The following is a 22,805-nucleotide window of genomic DNA, read 5'->3' on the forward strand; positions in this document are numbered from 1 at the left end:
TGAAACAGAAGAGTTTTATTCTATTTTATTTTATTCTGGTGACCAGGGGAAGCAGATTGCCAGGCATGGGTAGTAATGGGAGGTGGGAGCATCAGGTTTTTAAAAGTATGTCTTCACCCATTTTAGATAAACCTTAATTACATTCAGCGGAAGAGTACTACTATTTTACTGGCAGATACTTGATTGGGATGGATATCTTATTAGCCACATAAAGATCCTGCTATCACTGTGTTCAGATTAGCAGCATGACAATTTTCCATGTTCTGCCTCTCAGTTAAAACCCTTTTTTCCTGATGGTTGATTGAATTCAGCATGCTGTAAAGTAAGGTTGACATTTGCACTGAGCTGATGAGTCATTCCAATTCAGGTGACTCCTGTCTCACCCTCTTAAATAGCTCCGTTAATGAGAAAAATGCTCATTCCCATAGACAGAACAGAAACAAATTGGCCTCTTAATAGCCCATTGTGCAGTTCCTGACCTGAAGAGACCTTTTAGATTTCAATGGCTTTAGGTTTAATTGCTTCCAGTGGAGCGTAGACACCTCTTTTGACTTCAATTTTTCCTGCTTTTAATTTTTTTTCATTGAGTTAAAAGTATTTTTTCCCAAATCTTGCTACCAGGAGCTGCTTCTGCACTAAACTCTCTCTAACCCTTCAGAAAAAGGGTCATGTGCTGTTCCATGAGGCTTCCAAAACAACCTGTGAACAAGTCTGGACCTTTCAACTAGTTAAAGGTCTAAAATACTTCAGGACTGGCACTATGAGCCAGGCCTGGAGTCTAAGGGGAGAACAGGGAAGCCCAAGAAACTGTGAGTTTCCTTAGGCAGTTTTCCCTCAAACCAGTTTTCTCAAGCAAAGTGTGTTTTAGATGGGCTTCCCGTAATCTCCGGTACCATCAATCTGCTTGCCATTCTGACATATTTACAGATTACAAAATCCTTCCTAAATTTGGTGGGCCACCAGATTACGTAAGAATGTGTGCTCTGCATTAGCCACCTCTTTGCTTCCAAGTGAATTTCAGGGTGCTGGTTACATTCATTGACGTCCTGGATAATCTGGGATTTGCCCCAATGTCCTATGGCAAATCAGTGGAGAGGCTTCTGTTCAGTTCCTAAAATCAAATTCTCCAGGCCCAGCAGTAGACCTTTCTCAGTTGAAGATTCTCATTTGTAGAGCTGACTTTGTCAGGTCACCAGAGTCAGGGTTTGTTGGCCTTAACATCATAGTGCTAGGGCATGTCTCTACAGCCAGGCTTTTGGCTGAATGTATGAGATGAAGGTGAGTCCACTGAAGTTAAGTCCTGAGTAGCAGTTCAGTTGCCAAATCTGTGAGGTGGCGATTCAAGGTTCATGCATGCTAAAGACTGATAGGTGCCATGAAAGAACATGGAATAAATCCATTTATACATCCATCATATAAAGCAAAGTTACTCCATATGGGTGTAAATGGTTAGAGGGCATTGAGGGGAAAATGAAGATCTGCTTTGGCTCCCATTAATACCTTGATTTCTAATAGATAGCCTTCTCCCTTGTGAAGCTGTATTTAACTCATACATTCATACTGTCGACTTCCGATTGCAGATTGATGCCTTCCAGCATATGCAGCACTTTGTGCAGACAATGCAGCAACAAGCACAGCATGCCATCGCAACCGAAGACCAGCAGCACAAGCAGGAACTCCACAAACTCATGGCACGGTTAGTACCGTGTCCTTTGAGGTCCAGTGCCTGGTTATTGCCACCAGCACAGATTCTGAGGTTGCAGAATCCTTGCAGAAAATACATGAACAGTAATTCCACTTAGAATGAGGAGGGCCAGAGTTGTCTTCATTTTGCCGATAGAGGCCAGTTGTGTTATGTCACATGCCTGTCCAGTGTATAATTCCAGCAACTAAACCTTCTGCAAATTCAGAGGCTCTGCTGAATGACAGAGGTTAATGACACTGAAACACAATTTAAGCAAGCTTGTGTTTGTCTCGGGCAGCTGGTTGTATTTTTCCTGCAGTGTGGCTTATTGATTGAAGAAACCAGAGGTCTCAGCATGACTAATTCTTTGTTTTTGGGGGGTTCCAGTCAGCAGTAAAGAAACACTTTCCACATGGCTGGCTCAGCCTGGCTGCATCCAAGCTTTTGGCAGCTCAGGCACTTGGTGCAGCTGTGCTTCTGGGTGCCCAGCTTGAGGTAGCCTCTTAAAAAATAGTGTTACATTAAAAATACATTTAGTAAAAATGTCAGTTTCCCTTCTGAGTTCTTGGGGCCTGGAGATTCTATCATTTCCTGTTCGAGTAAGAAACTGAATGATCAAAAGATGATGATGTTTTACTGCTGAAGGGAACTTTAAAAAGGTCCTGTATTTTTTTCTTAACTATATCTTTTTTCCAGAATGAGAGTTCTATAACAGCCATTCTCTTCCTAGACCACCTGTCATGATCTAGCTTGAAAGGCAAGTGCTGATGAGATCAGCACTGAATTTTTCCTGTGTAACACTCATTGAAAATCGAAAGCGGTAGAGAGGACTGGGCTGCATTACTGTGACACTTAAAGCTTCCCGAGGGACCTAAGCATTAAACCTTTCAGAGCATCCCTCCTTTTGCAATGAATATATTTTAGTTCCTGTCCTCGGGGCAGGAGTGAATAGTGATTCTTGGCTCTGGCCAAGGCTAGTCTCCATGCCCCCTAGTGACTGGTTTTCATAGTGCTTTCCCTCAGGGCCTGCTGGCGGTGGGTGGGTTATATAATGCTTGTATCTACGGCCATTCAGTACATTATGTCAGGCACCTCATATGGTGACAGTGTCCCTTGTATTGTGACTTTCATATGAGGATTTCAGAACATTTTATGAACATTAATTAAGCCTCCTGATGCCCCTGTGGACACTTACTAGCTTCATCGTATAACTGGGTATACTGAGGCGCAGAGAGTTCGTGACTTGGCCAGAATAAAAGCATGTTAGTGGCAGAGTTTAGAAACAGAACCTTTGGAGTCTTGACCCTTGTGAGCTGCTTTAACTACAGTTTCAGAGCAGCAGCCGTGTTAGTCTGTATTCGCAAAAAGAAAAGGAGTACTTGTGGCACCTTAAAGATTAACAAATTTATGTGAGCTACAGCTCAAGTGAGCTGTAGCTCACGAAAGCTTATGCTCAAATAAATTTGTTAGTCTCTAAGGTGCCACAAGTACTCCTTTCCTTTTAACTACAGTGTACCTCTTCCCCATCTGTGTTTAAAGGTGGCTTATCGAATGGGTTTCCAGATTATTCTTTTCAGAGCTTGAACTAGAATTCTGCATTTTAAACCGACAGTCTGATTTCTTAGTGCTTGTTCTGTTTTAGGGTTAATCATTTCCCTGGCTTTTTCAGGTGTTTCCTGAAATTGGGCGAGTGGCAGCTTAATCTGCAAGGCATCAATGAGAGCACTATCCCCAAAGTCCTGCAGTACTACAGTGCCTCAACCGAGCACGATCGCAACTGGTACAAGGTAGCCATGGAGAGAACTCAATACTAAACTGCGGAGGCAATATAATGAGTGCTGTATCCCAAAATACAGCACAACTCAATGCAACATTGTGCAGCCCATATAACCTTCTGCCCTCTTAAAATAGCTTAGACACTGTATATCACTGACCCCAGTGTAAGTGACCCTGCAGCTCAGGTCAAAATGCAACTGCTGATGTTTGCTGACCAGTGGAACGGGACTGCAGTTCAACCCATGCTGTCACATTTGGGATCTTCTCTCTTGTGGGTTAATTATGGCTCCTTAGGTGAATGAAGGAAATTAATCTATGGGGAAGTGTTTAAACTTGCTCCACAAAGTGTTGTAATTCTATAGGATTTCCACTGTGAAGCCAGAAGCTCCTTTGCGGAGTTCCTATACATTTGAGACCAGATGTCCCCTTGGGCAGCCTGCTCCTCAGCACCTACCCTGCTCTCTCTCCCTCATTGTCCTCTCCTTATATTTCATTTCCTCATACTTCCCCTTGTCTTGAATTTTAGCTCTTCAGTTTGATCTTTGATGAGGTAGGGAATGGGGCATGATTTAATTCTGCTGCAGCAGGGATCCTTTAATCACTAGAAAGTGGGGGCTGTGTAAAGGCTTCATCGTTTTGGGGATTCCTATTGATATTCTGCTCTCCCATCGTCAGGCCTGGCATGCTTGGGCAGTGATGAACTTTGAGGCTGTGCTTCACTATAAGCATCAGAACCAGGCCAGAGATGAGAAGAAGAAGCTGCGTCATGTCAGTGGAACCAGCATTACCAGTGCCAACACGGAGGGCAGCAACAGCGACAGCGAGGCAGAGAGCACAGAGAACAGTCCCCTTCCATCTCCTGTGCAAAAGAAAGTCACGGAGGTATGGCCCTCCCTGCCTACCTGCTGGGGATGAGTGGCGACACTTGATGGGTGCATTGTTTCAAAGGCATATCAAGCAACTTTCCTGTCTGGGAAGTCTCTAATGACACACATTATAGGAGGTATAATTTGAAACACACATTATAGGACCTTTGACACACATTATAGGAAGTATAATTTGAAGCGGAAAGTTTTAGTTCTTCTTCGTGTTTTATAATTTTTGCCCATAAATTCAAGTGTAATAAAACCCTAGCTGCTGTTGCACTGCAGGGGAGGTGGTGAGGAAAGAACATGAGGTACTACATCCTTCACCCTCAGATGCTTTTGTAGAACTAAGGCAGCTATTTTCATTCCCACAGGATTTGTCCAAGACCCTCTTGCTGTATACAGTCCCTGCTGTCCAGGGTTTCTTCCGCTCTATCTCTCTGTCTCGAGGCAACAATCTACAGGATACTCTCAGGTACCTAGTAAAACACATACCAAACAAAATCAAGCTGCTAGTGATATCCAGAACTCACTCACTTTAGGACTCCCTGTAACATGTTCCCGCTCTCTTCACATACAGCTAAACAAGTTGAAGACTGAACATTCAGTCCAAGCTTGTTTATAACCACATGCTCTTGATTGGGGGGAAGAAGAGACTGCTGTGGGTTCTGAAAACAAGACACTGGAATGTCCTGTTTTTCTTTCTTCAGGGTTCTTACTCTATGGTTTGACTATGGTCACTGGCCTGATGTCAATGAAGCTCTGGTTGAAGGGGTCAAGGCAATCCAAATAGACACCTGGCTGCAGGTAAGACATAGGAGGGGATGGGGTAGATTCCACTTCTGACCTAATTTTGTCTTACCTAGCCCTTTGGAATTTCAATGACTGTAATATCCCAAATGGCACCCTGCCGAAGGAACCTCAATACGTGACCTGATGAGAGCAGGGTGCTCACAGCAGGAATTGTAACTCTTTTTTAATAAGCACCTTGGACAGAGACTGGAGCTGCATTCCCAGATGACTGTCTGAGCTGATTAGTGCCAGAGAAAGAGAGAGGATGAGGGATTTTAAAGTTAGAGATAATGTGCAGTGATGTGCTACTCTTCTGTAATTCAGACCCTCAGTCCATTTCAGGATGACTTTATAGACTGCACCTCATACAAGAGGCTCCATTTTTTATTTGCTTTACATTTACCCTTGTTCAAGATGTGGGAGAAGCCTGCAACAGTTTGGAACGGGGGTATCAACCACCACTGTGTGCAAGAATTAACATTTACCACAAGGGACTGGTTGCACATGATAGTCGTCATCTCACATAGCTGTTCTGTCCCTCTGATATCACCATTTGGATCTTTGTATCTAGTTGGTCAAATGCATGCTGGGATCTCTGGCTACTTTGTGGTGGAAAAACAAAGCCTTAGAGGTCTCTGAGGAGATTGGTTGGACTGAGCAGCTTGTGAACTATACATGCGAGTGTGACAGGGATTTTTATTTTCTCACCTTTGCTATCAGGTGATCCCTCAGCTCATTGCAAGAATTGATACCCCTCGGCCTTTAGTGGGACGCCTTATTCACCAGCTCCTCACAGATATTGGAAGATATCACCCGCAGGTAAGCTGTGGCCTTGAGGAAGATTCTCAATAGAGTCTTGGTCAAGTAAAGCCTCCTTATTCTATTAGATGTTTATAATGAGAGTGACTAGGGAGTGAAGGTGTGAGGAGCAGATGCTAGCACAGGACTGGTTATAGTTTATATCAAAAGAGCTTTATTACTGCTTCCTCTCGTGAATAGCTTACTCATTCCCCTGAAAGATTTTTTCCCTCAGCCCCCTCACAGGAAAGATGAAAATGAGGGGCAGATGAGACATGCAGCATAGAGACCAGGCAGAATTTAAAGTCTTCTCTGTCTGTTGGGACACCTGATGGTGAAAATTGCTTCCTTAAATCTAACTCCACTAAGTAATTATTACTGTTTAATGAACAGTAGCTGCTGCTAACATACTAGCTGCATTTCCTACCTTGGTGTAGAGAATCTGTCCTAGCATGCTGGGGAGGAGAATTTTCTGTTCCTCTATAAGTTTGGCACCAGTTCATCACCACTGGAATTATCCTGCTACCTGATCAATGAAAATCCAAGCGTTTCAGATAATGTTACTTTCTGATGGAAAAACAAATATGTTTAATCCTTCAGTTATCTATTTCAATAAATGAATTACTTTTTCTGCTGCAAAACTGACATTTCTTAGTAGAGTGGTATTGAACCAGGCTTGTCACCTGGTTTCTATGTACTTGGACTTGTTTTGTTTTAGTCTTGTTAGTCTCTTGATCTATGCAACCCCTGTTATGCATGTGCAGTTATAAATTATTACTGTGTGATGTGTGTCATAGGCTTTGATCTACCCCTTGACTGTGGCCTCTAAATCCACCACAACTGCACGCCACAATGCTGCCAATAAGATCCTGAAAAACATGTGTGAGCACAGTAACACTCTGGTACAGCAGGCAATGATGGTGAGTGCTCTGTGTATGATCAATAAAGAATCATTCCATGGACTGATGAACCAGCCATATTAAGGGGTTTTTTGGTCTGTTCTTGTAGCAATATTTTCTCCCATTAAACCAAAGAAAAATGTTAATTTTTAAAAATGTTAGATTAGTTGATTCTGAGTATGATTAATTTGTTGGGAAGGAATGATAGTGTTAGAGTACACAGTTTCAAGGAGACTTTCTAATGTGATGGGACCATAACCTTTAAATATTGGGGTTATGATGTTTGTCACAGATGAACCTGGGGAGGTGAGGAGAATGGGGAAAGGGAATCATTGACCCCAAAAAGAGAAACATTAATTTAATGAGAAAGGGAAACAGAACATCCCAAGTCTGACTTGTTTTGGGGGAAAGGGCCGGTTTATCTTGATTGCTAAATTCTTAATGAATAACCGAAAGACAGGAATATATTATGAGGCAAACTTCATGTGATTGCAAACATATTGGCAGGTGAGCAAATCCGTTTATAGTAGTCCAGTGGGGTACTCACAGGAAAAAGTTTATCAAGTAGACAATTGGGAAAAATTTGTGTGGCTTCCTCTAGCGACCAGCAGGGAGTAGGTGAAACCATTCTCAAGGTGAAAGTAGTCTAATACTTTTAAGCCTCTCTGTGTTCATGCAGTTTTCTTCCCCCATAGGAATTTATTATCTTCCCTATCCTAATCCAGGTGAGCGAAGAGCTGATCCGTGTAGCCATCCTCTGGCATGAGATGTGGCATGAAGGGCTGGAAGAGGCATCCCGTCTGTACTTTGGAGAGAGGAATGTGAAGGGAATGTTTGAGGTGCTGGAGCCACTTCATGCTATGATGGAGCGTGGGCCCCAGACTCTCAAGGAAACATCTTTCAATCAGGTAGCTGCTAGTAGAGTGCAGTCTGAGCTTCCTGTAGCCCCAAAAAACAGAACACCCTGCCTCAAAAACATTCCTAGTACCTTTTATCAAGGTAGTAGAAAAGGCAATGGATTTTTTATTATTGGATGGAAGGCTGCTGTGGATGGCACGTCTCTCCCTCTCTCTCTCAAGCTTCCTTTAACTCTAGTTTTCCACTGTGGAAGCTTGACAGTGTGACCGCTCTGCTGTACGGTAAAGCCTACCTCCAAAGAGTCCCAATTCTAGGCCCCTGGGAGGAGTTTTGCCAGTCTCACTGTTTGTTTGCATCCTTTCAATCAGATTGAGGAGCATGTTGAGAATGAAGAGTGCTTCAGGGAGTGAACATGCTTCAAACCCAGTTCTAGACTCTGAAACAGAGGTGGGGGGTTATACCACCAATTGAGCTAAGGGTGAGGCTCTTGAGATAGTTTATACTAGCTTCAAGCATCACTTATCCACAACACTTATTTCTGCATTCTTGATCTTTGGGGACTCTAATTCTACCTGGGCATAATCTGATCAAACAAATGGCTCTTGGAGTCTAGTGTCTAACAGACTGTTATGTGGGCTTTGTAAAATATACCCACCAAAGGCGTCCATGAGAGTAAGTGCTTCCTCCTTTGAAGTGATTTCCTCTACCTCAGTTACACTGCTTCACCGTCCGCATCAGTGCTGCCACAAGTGCAGGTGACTCCTCTCTAGTCAGCATAGCAGCTTATTTGAATTTGTGACTGTTGCTTTAGCCCCACAGCTCCACCGTTAAAGGGTATTTCTGCCTTTTCTGGTTTCTTTTGGGGGTGAAATCTGTGTGGGGCAGCATTGTCTAATAGAGTCAACACAGCCAGAAATACCTGTGTTCTAATCTTGGTCCTGCCACTGATTTGCCTTGTAACCTTGGGAACAGTTAATGATTGTACAGGATTTTGAGATTAAATAAATGAAGCTATTTGTAAGTGATAAGTATTTACTCTTCATTTGTTCCTCTGTAGACTGTAGTAAGGGTTCATTTTTCTTCTTCCTCCCCAGGCATATGGCAGAGATTTAATGGAGGCTCAGGAATGGTGCAGGAAATACATGAAATCAGGAAACGTCAAGGACCTCACCCAGGCCTGGGATCTCTATTACCATGTGTTCAGGCGGATCTCTAAGCAGCTGCCTCAGGTGGGGGGAGAGGTACAGTTCTGGGTTTTACAATGTAAGCTGTCAATACCCACTTGACAAAATACTCAACAAGGGTATTCCAGAAACCTGCTGCTGGTTTGCACCTTATGCAGTGCTTTTTGCAAGTAACTGAAATATGTATGGTTGACTGTGAACTGTTCTATGCCCTACATAACATCAGCTTTTTTTATATTTCAGTGGTATTTAATAGACACATAGACGTATATAAAACGTTGGCTTTGTTTGTTGGTTTTTTTTCCTTGCTGGCAGCTCACTTCCTTAGAACTACAGTATGTGTCACCAAAACTCCTCATGTGCCGGGATTTGGAATTAGCGGTGCCAGGAACATATGATCCCAACCAGCCAATCATCCGCATTCAATCCATTGCACCATCACTGCAGGTCATCACGTCCAAGCAGAGGCCCAGGAAATTGACATTAATGGGTGAGAAACGCAAGCTGAGTTTAGCTCAGACTGGACACCTCTTCAGGAAAGTCTCCACTAAAGTCCCTTTAGAAAGTGGATTTTTCATTTTCTGTAAATGATTTTCAGGACGAGCCAGCTGCTCAGGTTGCCCTACTTTCCTATCTCTGGGAATATCAATATGTGCTCTCTCCCTAGCTCCTCATCAAGAAGCAAGCATGGAACTGGAGGATAAGGGAAATGCTTTTATAGAGTGTCTTTCATCCCAGAGTGCTTCAGTTATGTAGCTAAAGTAACATTGAGCTATAGCCATCTCTGGGATGGAGGCTGTCAGCCAACTGGCCCATGGCATGCTACGCAAAAGTGGAAAGGAAGGGAAATTATATAATCAGCATAATATCTTCGATTTTATGTTCAAAACAAACAGGCCCTTGGATTTTTAAGTTCTCTCTGAAAAAACATTTAGTAAAATGCATTGTACTCAACTCCTTTAACCCAGCAGAGTGAAAGGCTCTATCGACCTTAACAGGAGTCAAACATATGGTTGCAGGGAGTAATGTTGTTATAAGACTGATGTTTAAGCCACCAGTTTAGTTCCTTTGGCTACACAATTTGGAAGAGCAAAAAGAACTAAAGGAAGAGGGGTATACAGACCAAGAAAGCAGGTGGAGGACTGGATTAGGTTCAATTTACAATGTATATGAAGGGCTGAACACAGTGATGTGGACCTTGTGAGTGTGGAGAGAGATGCAAAAGGTGTCAGCAAAATTCACAACTGCAAGAAAGCAGTAGAGTTTTTGTGCATTTTGTCATGTCAGTGTCCTGTTGTCTTATTTATCTTAGCATTGCATCTCCTTCTAAAGAGTGGAGTCTTGGTGACCGTTCTTTAATGAATACCAAGAAATCAAGCCTTGTTTTGTTGCATTATTCCTTAACAAGCGAATTTCCACCCGCAAAAGGAAGTTTATAAAATATATCTACCCAACATTCTGAATCTTGCTGTCATTCTTCCATTTAAATGTGATTTAGACTTCATCTGATTGTTTGTGTAAGATACTGCACTCCACCTCACCACCACCACCCTGTATCTTCTCTTGCAGGAAGCAATGGGCATGAGTTTGTATTCCTTTTGAAGGGCCATGAGGACCTTCGCCAGGATGAAAGAGTAATGCAACTCTTTGGACTAGTCAACACTCTGCTGGCCAATGACCCGACATCTCTGCGTAAAAACCTCAGGTATTTGGTAGGATCTTCTTATTCATTAATGCCGATGCACCTAACGCCACTACACTTTCTGCTAGCTGATGAAGAAATGGAAAAGCCAGGAACACAGAATACAAAATGCAACATTTAGGTAACTAATAGCTGGAGATAATGTCTGTCGAAAGGAGGAGGGGTTTTTTATGTTTTTGTTTTAAATAAACCCCTTTCGTTGGAGTTTCATCATCTTCAAAATGATTGCAATTCAAGGCATTTCTGTTATTGGCTCTGGAGCCTGAGAGCATTAATAACCTTGCTCGCTTAGGAGAGTCCAGTGACTGTTTTGTTGATTATTGTAACGTGGTTTATAATCCTACTTTGGGAGGTACATATAACCTTGTGAAATGGTGGATTCTTGGCAAGAAGATTTTAAAATACCCACTGCATACTCACACTGTTGCTTAATTTAAGTAGCCACTGACTGTAATTCTGCACTCTTGTTTTTCACATGTGAACACACATCGAGCAGAATGCCATCTGCAATGAATAGATTGTTGTGGGTCACCTACCACAAAGCTTCAGAAAGTGAGCTCTCAGTGAGCTTAACATAAACTGCTTAAAATAATTCTTAAGAATAAACAGTAGTACTCTATCAAGACGTGTTCTCCAGTTAATTTGAAAAAAGACTGGGTGATAAAGTAATGAATTGGATACATCACATTCCCCAGATTTAGGTGGTGGGTTGCTCTAGACTGGTAGATTTTGAACATCATGAAAATACACCAATTCCTAATGTCCAGCAATTTGAGCTGTGATTTTTTCTCTCTTCCCCCCCCCCCCCCCCCCCAGCATCCAGAGATATGCCGTTATTCCACTGTCTACAAACTCTGGCCTGATTGGCTGGGTTCCCCACTGTGACACTCTGCACGCGCTCATCCGAGACTACAGGGAAAAGAAAAAGATCCTTCTCAATATTGAACATCGCATCATGCTGCGGGTAAAGGGCGCGACGGCACGCAATTAGCTGCTCTGTTAGATCTCTGATATCCCTCTGAGCAGTGAAAGTAATGGGACAAGCGCTCTTGTTCCCATTTATTTACCTTTCTTTTGATCCCTTTTCATATTAAACTTACTCTAACTATGCACTAATATAAAATAAAAATACTAGAATATTCAAAAGCACGCATAAATTAGTGACAGGCTTTGGAGTTATTCACCTCTCACTTTCCATGTTGATAGTGACCACAAGTTGTTACAGCTAAAATGAGGTTGGTAGAGATTAGTCTGGTTCCCAGCAGACATGTCCATATCACAGAGTGTCACTGCAGCTGATATTTACTAGCATAGGCAGAGCCTGAAAATTGCACATTGGTGGGGGAAGTATAGGGAAGCTTGTACTGTTGGTTCTGTCAGTAAACAGAGTGGGTATCATAACCCAGAAGACTTGATCTTTTTCCAGAACTAAAATTCTCTCTCAGCTCTTTTCTTGACAATAAAAGTAGCCGTTGGAATGTTTGTGGCCACACCGTGAGGTATTGCATTTCAAATGAGTTCTTCTGACTGAGTTTGCTGAAAATGAATTGGTTTGTGCTGCAGAGCAATTAATGGTAATTTAATCACTTTCTCATCGTTTTGCTCTGTAAACTAGTAGAGATTGACACATTCCTCATATTGCGGTTGTTTCAGAATTGTTATGAAAAACTTGGTGGCTGCTGAACGATATTTCTCTGTTTTAGATGGCTCCAGACTACGACCATCTGACTTTGATGCAGAAGGTGGAGGTGTTTGAACATGCTGTCAATAATACTGCTGGTGATGATTTGGCCAAACTGCTGTGGCTAAAAAGTCCCAGCTCCGAGGTATGTTCACCTTCAGTCACTACTAATGACTCTTGCAGACAGCTAAATATGTTGCTCTCTCTGTGAACGGAGTGTCCGCAGCATGTAAATGCATGTCTTTGCTTATAGGTATACAACTGAATGCATGTTATTCCCTTGATCCCCAAGGGCTGCATCTGATGTATTTTTTTTATATGATGATAAAAAATTCATGGGTGAAAGACTAAGATTTAATTTACTGTTAACAAAATTAAAATGGTGAAATGTAAACTGAATTAGCATAATTAACCAGCTTCAGTGCCTATGCCCTTGTATGTATTTTTTGAATTTGTTTGAGGCACACCCAGTTCAATCAGAACTGTTTAATTTCATCTCTTATTTTTCAGGTGTGGTTTGACAGAAGAACTAATTACACCCGCTCACTAGCTGTGATGTCAATGGTTGGGTACATTTTGGGTCTTGGGGACAGGTAAGTGAAATTGGAATAGTTTCTTTGAAATAAGTGCAGATAACAAGGATTTATAGATTCCATTCTGAAATAGATGTCATGCTCTCATCAGCTCATTCCCTGGATATTCTCTTGTGATAACCACTTTCATTTTGACAGGTTTCAGAGTAGCAGCCGTGTTAGTCTGTATTCGCAAAAAGAATGCATCCGATGAAGTGAGCTGTAGCTCACGAAAGCTTATGCTCAAATAAATTTATTACTTTCATTTTGGCTATTCCAAACTCCAAATGATATCATCTTTAAGGGCCTGCCGCTAGTCCCATTAACTTCAGTGTTCCAGGATCAGGCCCTAAGGTTTGTACGTCTCTTGAGTGCATGACAGGAGTGTCTTCTCTTTCAAGAGGCAGTGTGGTTGAGAGGAATAAGCACACAACTAAGGAGCTGAGTGTTCTAATTCCAGACCTACCACACACTCACTGAGTGGCCTTGAATAAATCACTTAACTTGTTACCCCATCTGTCAAAAAGAGGTAACCTCACCGTGTTGTTACTCTGGGAGGATAAATGACTGTTTGTGCAGTGCTTGGTAGATAGTTAGCATTCATACTGACAGCACTAAATGTTTCCTTTTTAAAGAGGAATACTTTTTAAACCTAAGTATATCTTGTATCACAACTGCCACAGGAAGTGTAGCTCGCTGCTGCCATCACAGCTTTCACACTGCATCAATCTAGTGTGCCTCTTTCCCTTGGGGCATCTTATCTGGGAAAAAAAGTGCTTCATATTAACGGGTTTTTAGCGAGGTCTTTAATACAGTTTCCTTTGTGTCACTTAATTCTGATTTTCTTGTCCATAAATACTACCTAGGAAGTATATGATTAAATATGTATGTAGATAATATTTAAAACATACATTATTTTCCTCATACTAACTGCTCCTAGTCTGTTGTTCAAATGCATATTGGGGTGTCGCTTAAATATGTATGTCAATTGAAGACTACAGTGAACCAGTCAAAGATAATCTAAACTTTCTATTTAGTATGTGGATTACTGTCCCAGTAGGCCCTAATAACTCCTTTAAAAATCCATCTGAAACCGGTATTTTTATACTAGAGGTCTGTAACATAACAACTAAACCTTTCTGCAACATTTCTGTAATAAAACCAATTGCTCTTGAGCTTAGAACTTTTGATAATTAAGTTATAAACCTGTGAAACTTGGGGGTTAAAATAAAAACTGGAATACAGCAGCATGAAAGACAGTACTATAATACCCAGCATTTTCCTAGTCTAAGATTGCCTCTGATAACAGCCTGAGTTCCTCTCTTTACTTGCAATACACTCGTTATATTGCCCTACGCTGTAAAAATGTAAAGTCATTATAAAATTAGTGGAATATCAACCCTAAATATAAAAGGAATATAACCAAAATGTGCATATCCAAAAATATAGTGATGTCTGGTCTAATAGGACATTTATCTTCAAAAACAAGAGGATTTCTGAAAACTCCTGAGTTGTAATTACAGAATCTAATCACACCATGATGGAAGTGCTTCAGGAAGGCTATTTATCATGAGAGAGCTTCCCTATCAGAGGTCTCCAATCACTGGCTCTCTTTTGACTTGCAAAGATAAATGTCGTCCTAGACCAAAGCCATGATTTATTTTTTGATACATTTTTCTGTAATTCTCTAATGATCTGTCACTCTGGCTTCTCTCCTGTTCCTTTCACAAAGACACCCTTCCAACCTGATGCTAGACAGGCTGAGTGGAAAGATTCTGCATATTGACTTTGGGGACTGTTTTGAGGTGAGCTTTTGTACTAAAAATGTGTTGTTTAAAAAAAAATGTTTATATGTCAGAAAGACCCTGTTATCTAGTACAGCAAAGGTAGAACTAGGATTCAGGAACTTCTGAGTTCTTATTTTAGCTCTGACACTGACTTGCAGTGTGGTCTTGTGGCACATCACTTAACTACTCTGTGCCTTACTTTCCCTATCAGTAAAATGGAGAGAATGCACACCTACCTCACCAGAATGTTGAGATTAGTTATACAATTGTTTTACAGACATTGAGTGCTAAGTATCAGTGGTGGTTTTCACACAAATTCTTACACCAATTTGTGATTGAAATATGGAGTACATTACTCTATACCAACAGCACAGACAAAGACTCTTCGTTTGATTCTTTCATTCTTTATTAGGTAATGTTTACAGCTTCCCTCAAAAAAATTCCAACAACTAGAGAATCGTAGAAAAGTAGGGCTGGAGGAGACCATAAGAAGTCATCAAGTCCAGCCCCCTGCACAGAGACAGGACCAAATAAACCTAGACCATACCTGATCCGTATTTATCCAACCTGTTCTTAGAAACCTCCAAAGATTAGGATTCCACAAACCTCCTTGAAAGCCTATTCTAGTGCTAACTACCCTTATGGCTAGAAAGTTTTTCCTAATATCTAACCTAAATCTCCCTGGTGTCAGATTAAGCCCATTAACTTCTTGTCTTACCTTCAGATGATATGGAGAACAATTGATCACAGTCATCTTTATAACAGTCCTTAACATATTTGAAGACTGTTATCAGGTCCCCCTCAGTTGTCTTTCCTCAAGAATAAACATAGCCAGTTTTTTGGTTTTTTTTTTTAACGTTTCCTCATAGGTCAGGTTTTCTAAACCTTTTCATTTTGGTTCCTCCCCACACATTTCTTTCCTTTTTGTAACCACAACATTCAGAGTTATAGCGGGCAAGCTAGTCCCTTACTTATTAACGAAATGCTTTTTCAAGGAAGAGGAGAAGGAAATATCTGCAAAGTTAGTACATTAGTTAACTGATTCTCTTCTATTGCATATTCAGGTTGCAATGACAAGAGAGAAGTTCCCTGAAAAGATTCCATTTAGACTTACAAGAATGTTGACAAATGCTATGGAGGTAAGTGGGAGTTAGCAGCCACCTTTCTAATAGGACAGAAAAGGGGACTGTTCCTAAGAAGATGTCAGTGGTTCCCCAGCTATCCATGTGTGTTCTACTGTAGTTGAATCTCCCCAGTTCCATAAGGAGCCGAGGTGCTAATATTTCAGCTGCATTTTCCTTTAAATAAATTTCCCATGTGACCTTTACAATATGAAAACAACTCTTCATTGATTAAAAGGAAACACGCTCCTGCAATTCCCCAGGCCTCTCCATGTTTCCTCACCCCAAATATTGGCCATGAACCCAACCACAGCCCAGTAGCACAGTGCTTCAAGATGAGTGTCACCTGGACCTCACTTCCATGTCACTAGCGGACAGTAAATCAGAATAATGGGGCCTCTTAAACTTCTAATGAATCTGTATCTTCTTTTAATAAATGGAACATGGTGTAAGGGGATTCTGGTCAAGATACAGGCATGTCCTGCCATGGGAATGATTAGATTGGAGTCAGAAGGTAAAAGGAGCACCACTGTTGATTCAATTATTTCTGTTCTGAAGGTGACTGGCCTAGATGGTAATTACAGAATCACTTGTCACACTGTGATGGAAGTCCTGCGAGAACATAAAGACAGTGTCATGGCTGTGCTAGAGGCTTTTGTGTATGACCCCTTACTGAACTGGAGGCTGATGGACAGTAAGTTATCTGGGGAAACAGTGAGAACAGGAGAGAGAAGTAAATCAGAGTAAACTGTCAGACATTACAGAGTAAGACATTCAGGAGCACAAAATCAAATGTCTGTTCAAACTCAGGCCTTGGTGGTTTAAATCTGCAGTCTATGCACACACAAAAAGAAGAAAAGGAGTACTGGTGGCACCTTAGAGACTAACAAATTTATTAGAGCATAAGCTTTCGTGAGCTACAGCTCACTTCATCGGATGCATCCGATGAAGTGAGCTGTAGCTCACGAAAGCTTATGCTCTAATAAATTTGTTAGTCTCTAAGGTGCCACCAGTACTCCTTTTCTTTTTGCGAATACAGACTAACACGGCTGCTACTCTGAAACCTATGCACACACAGTAACGTTAACAGGACTGTGTTCAAGAGCCCTAATATAAAGAAACACAGAGATGAAATCCCATTTGCCCTGAAAACTCAATTAAAAACAAAATTACTGGAGTCCTTTTGAATTATTTTTCAACATCTTTATTTTGAAAAGCCACACACACATATTATCTGCAGTTGTTCATTTGCCTGAAGCAATAAGACACTTAACCCTGTGTCATTCAGAGAAAGACTGATTCAGTTTGAGAAGCTGATATTGCCAAAGTCTATAGTTCAAAGATAAAAACTCTTAAGCATTTTATTTTCTTTGCAGCAAATACAAAAGGCAATAAACGATCACGAACAAGGACAGATTCCTATTCAGCTAGTCAGTCAGTAGGTGTGTATAACGTTTTATTGTATTTCATTTAGTTCATTTGGGTCATTTTTAATTGGAGTGTAATTTTGAAAAATATTTTTCTAGTCTTTTTTTTTTTTTTCCTCAAAAGCACAATGGAAAAACTGCTTATTGAAACTAGGTTTCAAGGCACCAATTAGTTTTGACTGGTGCCTCTTAATCTCATAATTACATATGTATATAATTTACTGCTAAGCTACATCAGCTTGAATAGCAGCCACTGCTTTGTAGTCATATTCACATTGTAATGTGGCATCAGGATTTTTGTGGAGTACCTAAAAGTTGGTGCAACCCACAGAGTAATTATGACCTGTGATATGAACTGTACTTGCTCGGTTTTGCATAGTAATGCTGCAGTAAGCTCAGTGAAGTTTCACATAGCAACATGGTACAAATGTTACACAAAATCCTAGCAGCTGGTTGCTAACGGACCTGTAGGAGAAATGTTAAAGGAAAGCATCTACTATAATGTTTAAAATAGTAGGGTTTCAATAACTTAGTTACTTGGCTACTATTTTAAGTTGATTGTGCGTCTTTTTAAAATATCTTTCAACAAGCAAAATGTACAGAAGGGTACTTTAAGGTTAACTGCAGCTTTCAGCACATAAGATTGAAACATACTTTTTCTGTTTGAGTTATAATCCCTTTAATCAGAGCAATGGAGGTATTCAGCACACTATGCCACAATTTAGTAAGCTTTTCAAAAACAAGTCAGTCAATCCTAGTCACCAATAAGACTGTGAGGGAGGGAGGGTTATTGGTAAATGCTATATAGAGTATGATATTCTGAGTCTCATGCAGTACTGAAGTACAGTGGCCAATTTAATGCTCCATTTCCTTGTGTGTCAGTTTTAATGAAAACTTTAAATATTTTAGCATAGTCCTAAAAAGGCATTTTGCTCAACATGTTATATTTAATCTCATGATGCTCCTAGCTCTCATTCAAACACACATACGCCAACAAGTGCTTTAAAAAAATTCACTTGCATGTTGGCAATTGAAGAATTTATTTTCTGTAATCTTAGATGCTGTTGGAGAACTTCTTTCTTTTGTTCAGTCTAGACCAGTTGAAGTGCTGTTTTCTGCAAATGTTGTAGCAGTGACCAGGCATAAAAAAAAGTTTAAAAGTGCAGTTGCCCATCACATAACTTCCTGGTGGTAAGAATTGCACGTAAACCAGAAGCTTTACACAACATACTTGAGCTTGAGTGTAAGGTTTTTTTTGAGAATCTCCTGAAAAGCAAACAAATGTCAATCTTCTTTGTATTTGATGACTGTATTGATATTCTCCCCTCTCTCATTAGAAATGTTGGATAATGTGGAGCTGGGTGAGACAGCCCATAAGAAAACTGGGACCACAGTGCCTGAATCCATCCATTCCTTCAGTAAGTTCCTGTGAAAAGTTCATACATTTTACATTATGGGCAACTAGTTCATCCATCAGCACCTTCAGTGCTCTACAGATGAGAGCTATACAAGGTGGGGCAAAAAGGGTTCTCTGTCAGCATAGATAAGAACTTGTTAACTGTCTTTGCTCTCTTCTCTAATTAAACCCAATAGCTAACAGCGGTTTGTGTGTCAACTATTCATGGCAAAAAAGTAACTGCATCACAAATTGTTTTGATCATTGTTGTCTAAAGTCTAAATGTTGTTTTCACTTCTGTCTTCTAGTAGGGGATGGGTTAGTGAAGCCAGAGGCTCTCAATAAGAAGGCTATTCAAATTATTAATAGGGTTCGAGATAAACTCACTGGTAAGTGTATACTTTCTAAAATAAAATATTGTAAAAGTAATACAGACATTAGAATTATGTTCAGGTTTAAGTGCTTGCCTGGCATTATCATATTTCAGTTTTGTGCTAGTTCTTCATCAATTTTATTTCATATTATCCTGTTTCTTAATTGGGCAGAGCCATTTAATATATTTGGGCTTTGTAATTTGTATTCTGAAAGGCAATTTTATTTGGAAAATGTAGAGGTAATTTTAATTAAGGTGGGTTAGATTTGATCAGTTCATCTTTTAGGTGATGATTCTAAATCAAATCTCCAGAATCGGATTCCTTTTTACTGGCTTCACAACTGGAAAAATTTAGATGTGACATTTTAGACTCTTAATGATGTATATAAGAACCACTCAAATTAGGTACTTTAATGTAGCTAGGCAGTGGATTCCTTCTACTAGGAATTTTTAAAAAGTACACTGGAGAAGAGTACATTACTTTTGTCTGTTGTTTGAAGGAGAGGATGGGGATAGAGAAGACGCTGATGGATCATCGAAAACACTTGTGTCCTAAAGGATTCAACATAGACTCAATGTGGCTTTTGAGGTTTTGTCTTTGAACAGTTCTGTGCTAAATATATATTATAAGAGGAGAGAGAGTCATCTTCACATTGCTCCATAACTTGCCAACCAAACCAAGCTATGTAATTTGGCTTACGGCCTTGCTTAATGTTTCTTTCACTTTAATTGTAAAGGTCGAGACTTCTCTCATGATGAAACTTTGGATGTACCCACACAAGTAGAATTGCTTATTAAGCAAGCTACTTCCCATGAGAATCTCTGCCAGTGCTACATTGGATGGTGAGTTTGTCTTTAAATTAGCCTTCCAAATGGAGAACAGTCAAGTAAAATATCATTACTCTTATCTCAGGAATCATGCTGAGGATGCCTGAGTAGACATTCTCATTTTTTTTCTTTTTGCAAATATAGACTAACAGGGCTGCTACTCTGAAACCTGAGTAGACATTGTGTCTAAGCTTGTAATTTTGTGACCATTTTGTTAGGTTACCTTAGGCACTGCCCTGTATGCAAGCAATCTGTTATAACTAGAAAAGGGGATTATTTAAATCAGGATCAACTCAGAGGTTTTATGCATTTGAAATAAGATGCTCCAATTGTATGTATATCATTAATTGATAGTTATGATAGGGAAATTACATACTCTGTCAACAAGCACACTTTTATAATGCCTTCATCTTTTTAAGATTTCTTAACTGCAGGTTGTATTCAAGGAACCAGAAGATTTGGGGGTGGGGTTCAGACAGTAGAAGTGTTGATCAGGGATCAAGAAGTAGGCTCAGGCATGGGTCTTTCCCATCCTCAGTGTCCTTGTGATTATAGAAAGGCTACTGGACATTAGGGTACCTCAGTCCTTCTTAACTTAGTCTGTTTTTATGAAGCGATGGGTAAGATTGCACTATTAAAGTATTGCTTTTGCTATCTTTAGGTGTCCTTTTTGGTAACAGAAGATTCCAGAGTATCCACAGCCTTTATTGGAGGCTTTTGCGCTCCAGATATATTCTTCTACAAACTGAAATCTTGGACTGAAATACAGCCTGTCAAATATTTTGAAATGTAAATTAAGAGTTATTGTATATTAAAAGTTGGTTTAAGCCAATTCATAGCTGCTGTTGAAAAACACAAGTTGTCTGAAACTTACGACTTGATTTGGGTTTCCAGAACAATGAAGACTGACTAGACCACAAATACATGGTTCACTTGGTCTTTGGGGAACTGGTGACCCATTACAAATAACAAAATACGGGTTTTGACATAACTTACAATGTAACTATACTAAAATATCTGCAGATGAATCATTGCCCTGGTCAGCTCTGTTGGTGTGGCTGCAGTGAACTCAGTGCACTCATGCAAGAATCCTCATTCAAGTGTGGGGACAGAGCTGGAGGGTAGAGAGCAAGAAGAAAGAAGCAGAGTTTTTCTGTCTGTCTATCTCCATTATATCTGTCCATTATCTCACCTGTCCCAAAACTCTGTACACTCACCCAAAATCAGAGGGAGGGGATTGTAGTTGAAAGGTTTGTGTCCAGTGGAGATGTAACTAGCACATTTCAGACTAGATCTGGATATAGGGGTAGATCCAGGATCAAAGACTCTGAGCCAGTCAAAGCAAAGTGTCTCAAAGAGGGTTGATCTATGGCAAGGAGGATGCAAGGTAAACTCAGAATACCACTTGGAAGCGTCCCACACTGGTGGACTGAAGAGCAGTATTGGGAAATAATTAGGGAAAACTGAATACTCAGCACAAAAAGCGGAAGGGAGGAGAACTGATCATACCTGGAAACGGAGAATAATGGATATTAAACTGAGGGTGAAGGTAAATAAAGTTATGATTTATTAATAAAACAAAATGCACAAAATACAAAGTGTAGCTATGTTTAGATGCCATGTTGTATTTGAATATTTTTGTGCCAATAAATTACACCAAAATGTAAAAAGATTTTGACTGGATTCTTATTTATTCCAAAGCATTCCTTATGAAGAACAGAATTGAGGCACAGCAGCATTACACTAGCACAGTGGATATATGGGTCGGGACCCCAAAGTGGGTCACGAACCCTTTTTAATGTGGTCGCCAGAGCTGGTGTTAGACTTGCTGGGGCCAAACCCTGAGCCTCACTGCCCGGGGCCAAAGCCTAAGGACTTCAGTCCTGAATGGTGGGGCTCAGATTACAGGCATCCTGTCTGGGACTGAAGCCCTTGAGCTTTGTCTTTGGCCTACCCACCTGGGGCGGTGGGGCTCTGGCTTTGGAGTTGTGTAGTAACTTTTGTTGTCAGGAGGAGGATCACATTGCAATGAAGTTTGAGAACCCTTAGCAGAAACCCACAGAAGGCACAAACACTGTTGGTAGTGGATTGGATATCTCTAAGAAACTTGTTTTTTTGTTATGGATTTGACTGTCTTCTCCTGTATCAATCCAGATGGTTGGCTATAGCTCCTTCATGACAGCAGGTGGAGAAAAACAGTCAAGAATGACTACCTATATCAAAGGAGTTTGCCTGTTCATAAACCTTTTTGTTTTAAGAAAAGGAGTACTTGTGGCACCTTAGAGACTAACACATTTATTTGAGCATAAGCTTTCGTGAGCTACAGCTCACTTCATCGCACAAAAGCTTATGCTCAAATAAACTTGTTAGTCTCTAAGGTGCCACAAGTACTCCTTTTCTTTTTGTGAATACAGACTAACACGGCTGCTATTCTGAAACCTTTTTGTTTTAGTTTACAGCAATTGCAACTATATCCTTAAGTGGGCTGCAATTTGGTAAGAACATGAACTTTCTTTATTCCAGATTTTGGGGCATTTTTCTTCTCTTAGCACAAGAAACTGATTCTGTGATTCCGAAGAAATAGAATTTTAATCTGATCGCTGCTGTGTACTTGGAGGGATGATGGTTTAGATGATGTCTGTTCCTAGCAAATGTTTTGTATTGATATAGATTCAAAGATGTTAAGGTTAGAAGGGCCCATTATCATCATTTTGCCTCCTGTAAAACTACCGGCCACAGAAACATATTATCCTGTCACTAAAGTTTTTTTTCCTCTGCTGATAATAGCCCACCTTAATTGATTGGTCTCGTTAAGAGTTGGTATGGCAAGCCCCATTTTTTCATGTTCTCTGTGAGTATATGGAGATGTATATATTTCTACTGTATTTTCTACTGCATGCATCTGTTGAAGTGGCCTTTAGCCCACAAAAGCTTATGCTCAAATAAATTTTGTCTCTAAGGTGCCAAAAGTACTCCTCGTTCTTTCTGCTGATACAGACTAACATGGCTACCACTCAAACATATAGGAAATCCAAAGTGTCTGGGCAGGGATAGGGAAAAA

At 40.5% G+C, this 22,805-nt stretch overlaps 1 protein-coding gene and 1 long non-coding RNA gene across 9 annotated transcripts in view; one reads left to right on the top strand and one right to left on the bottom strand.

Annotated features, from left to right (window-relative positions):
• MTOR (mechanistic target of rapamycin kinase) overlaps positions 1-21,414 on the top strand; it is a 103,845-nt gene extending 82,431 nt beyond the window's left edge. For 4 of the 8 annotated variants that reach the window (XM_038377038.2, XM_043499984.1, XM_043499985.1 and 1 more), the window contains 22 exons: positions 1,581-1,696; positions 3,354-3,471; positions 4,136-4,342; positions 4,701-4,801; positions 5,037-5,133; positions 5,839-5,937; positions 6,714-6,836; positions 7,541-7,723; positions 8,768-8,902; positions 9,173-9,347; positions 10,427-10,562; positions 11,376-11,523; positions 12,263-12,385; positions 12,751-12,833; positions 14,545-14,617; positions 15,664-15,738; positions 16,279-16,414; positions 17,097-17,162; positions 18,485-18,565; positions 18,852-18,932; positions 19,654-19,759; positions 20,406-21,414. In XM_038377038.2, coding sequence (XP_038232966.1) covers positions 1,581-1,696; positions 3,354-3,471; positions 4,136-4,342; positions 4,701-4,801; positions 5,037-5,133; positions 5,839-5,937; positions 6,714-6,836; positions 7,541-7,723; positions 8,768-8,902; positions 9,173-9,347; positions 10,427-10,562; positions 11,376-11,523; positions 12,263-12,385; positions 12,751-12,833; positions 14,545-14,617; positions 15,664-15,738; positions 16,279-16,414; positions 17,097-17,162; positions 18,485-18,565; positions 18,852-18,932; positions 19,654-19,759; positions 20,406-20,421 — 2,478 coding nt within the window. In that variant the 3' untranslated portion in view covers positions 20,422-21,414. Of the gene's footprint in view, positions 1-1,580; positions 1,697-3,353; positions 3,472-4,135; positions 4,343-4,700; positions 4,802-5,036; positions 5,134-5,838; positions 5,938-6,713; positions 6,837-7,540; positions 7,724-8,767; positions 8,903-9,172; positions 9,348-10,426; positions 10,563-11,375; positions 11,524-12,262; positions 12,386-12,750; positions 12,956-13,070; positions 14,485-14,544; positions 14,618-15,663; positions 15,739-16,278; positions 16,415-17,096; positions 17,163-18,484; positions 18,566-18,851; positions 18,933-19,653; positions 19,858-19,923 lie in introns of those variants that run through there. The other 4 variants (XR_006276351.1, XM_043499986.1, XR_006276352.1 and 1 more) reach the window with 4 other exon arrangements.
• Positions 16,410-20,055, bottom strand: LOC122457062. Its single transcript, XR_006276354.1, has 3 exons — positions 19,914-20,055; positions 16,785-19,847; positions 16,410-16,554 (listed from the first exon to the last, which is right to left on the bottom strand). It is a non-coding gene; the product is annotated as an uncharacterized LOC122457062 (long non-coding RNA).
• Positions 21,415-22,805: the final 1,391 nt, after the last annotated feature.

The sequence above is a fragment of the Dermochelys coriacea genome, chromosome 18 (assembly GCF_009764565.3).
Source record: "Dermochelys coriacea isolate rDerCor1 chromosome 18, rDerCor1.pri.v4, whole genome shotgun sequence".
NCBI classification, from domain to species: domain Eukaryota; kingdom Metazoa; phylum Chordata; order Testudines; family Dermochelyidae; genus Dermochelys; species Dermochelys coriacea.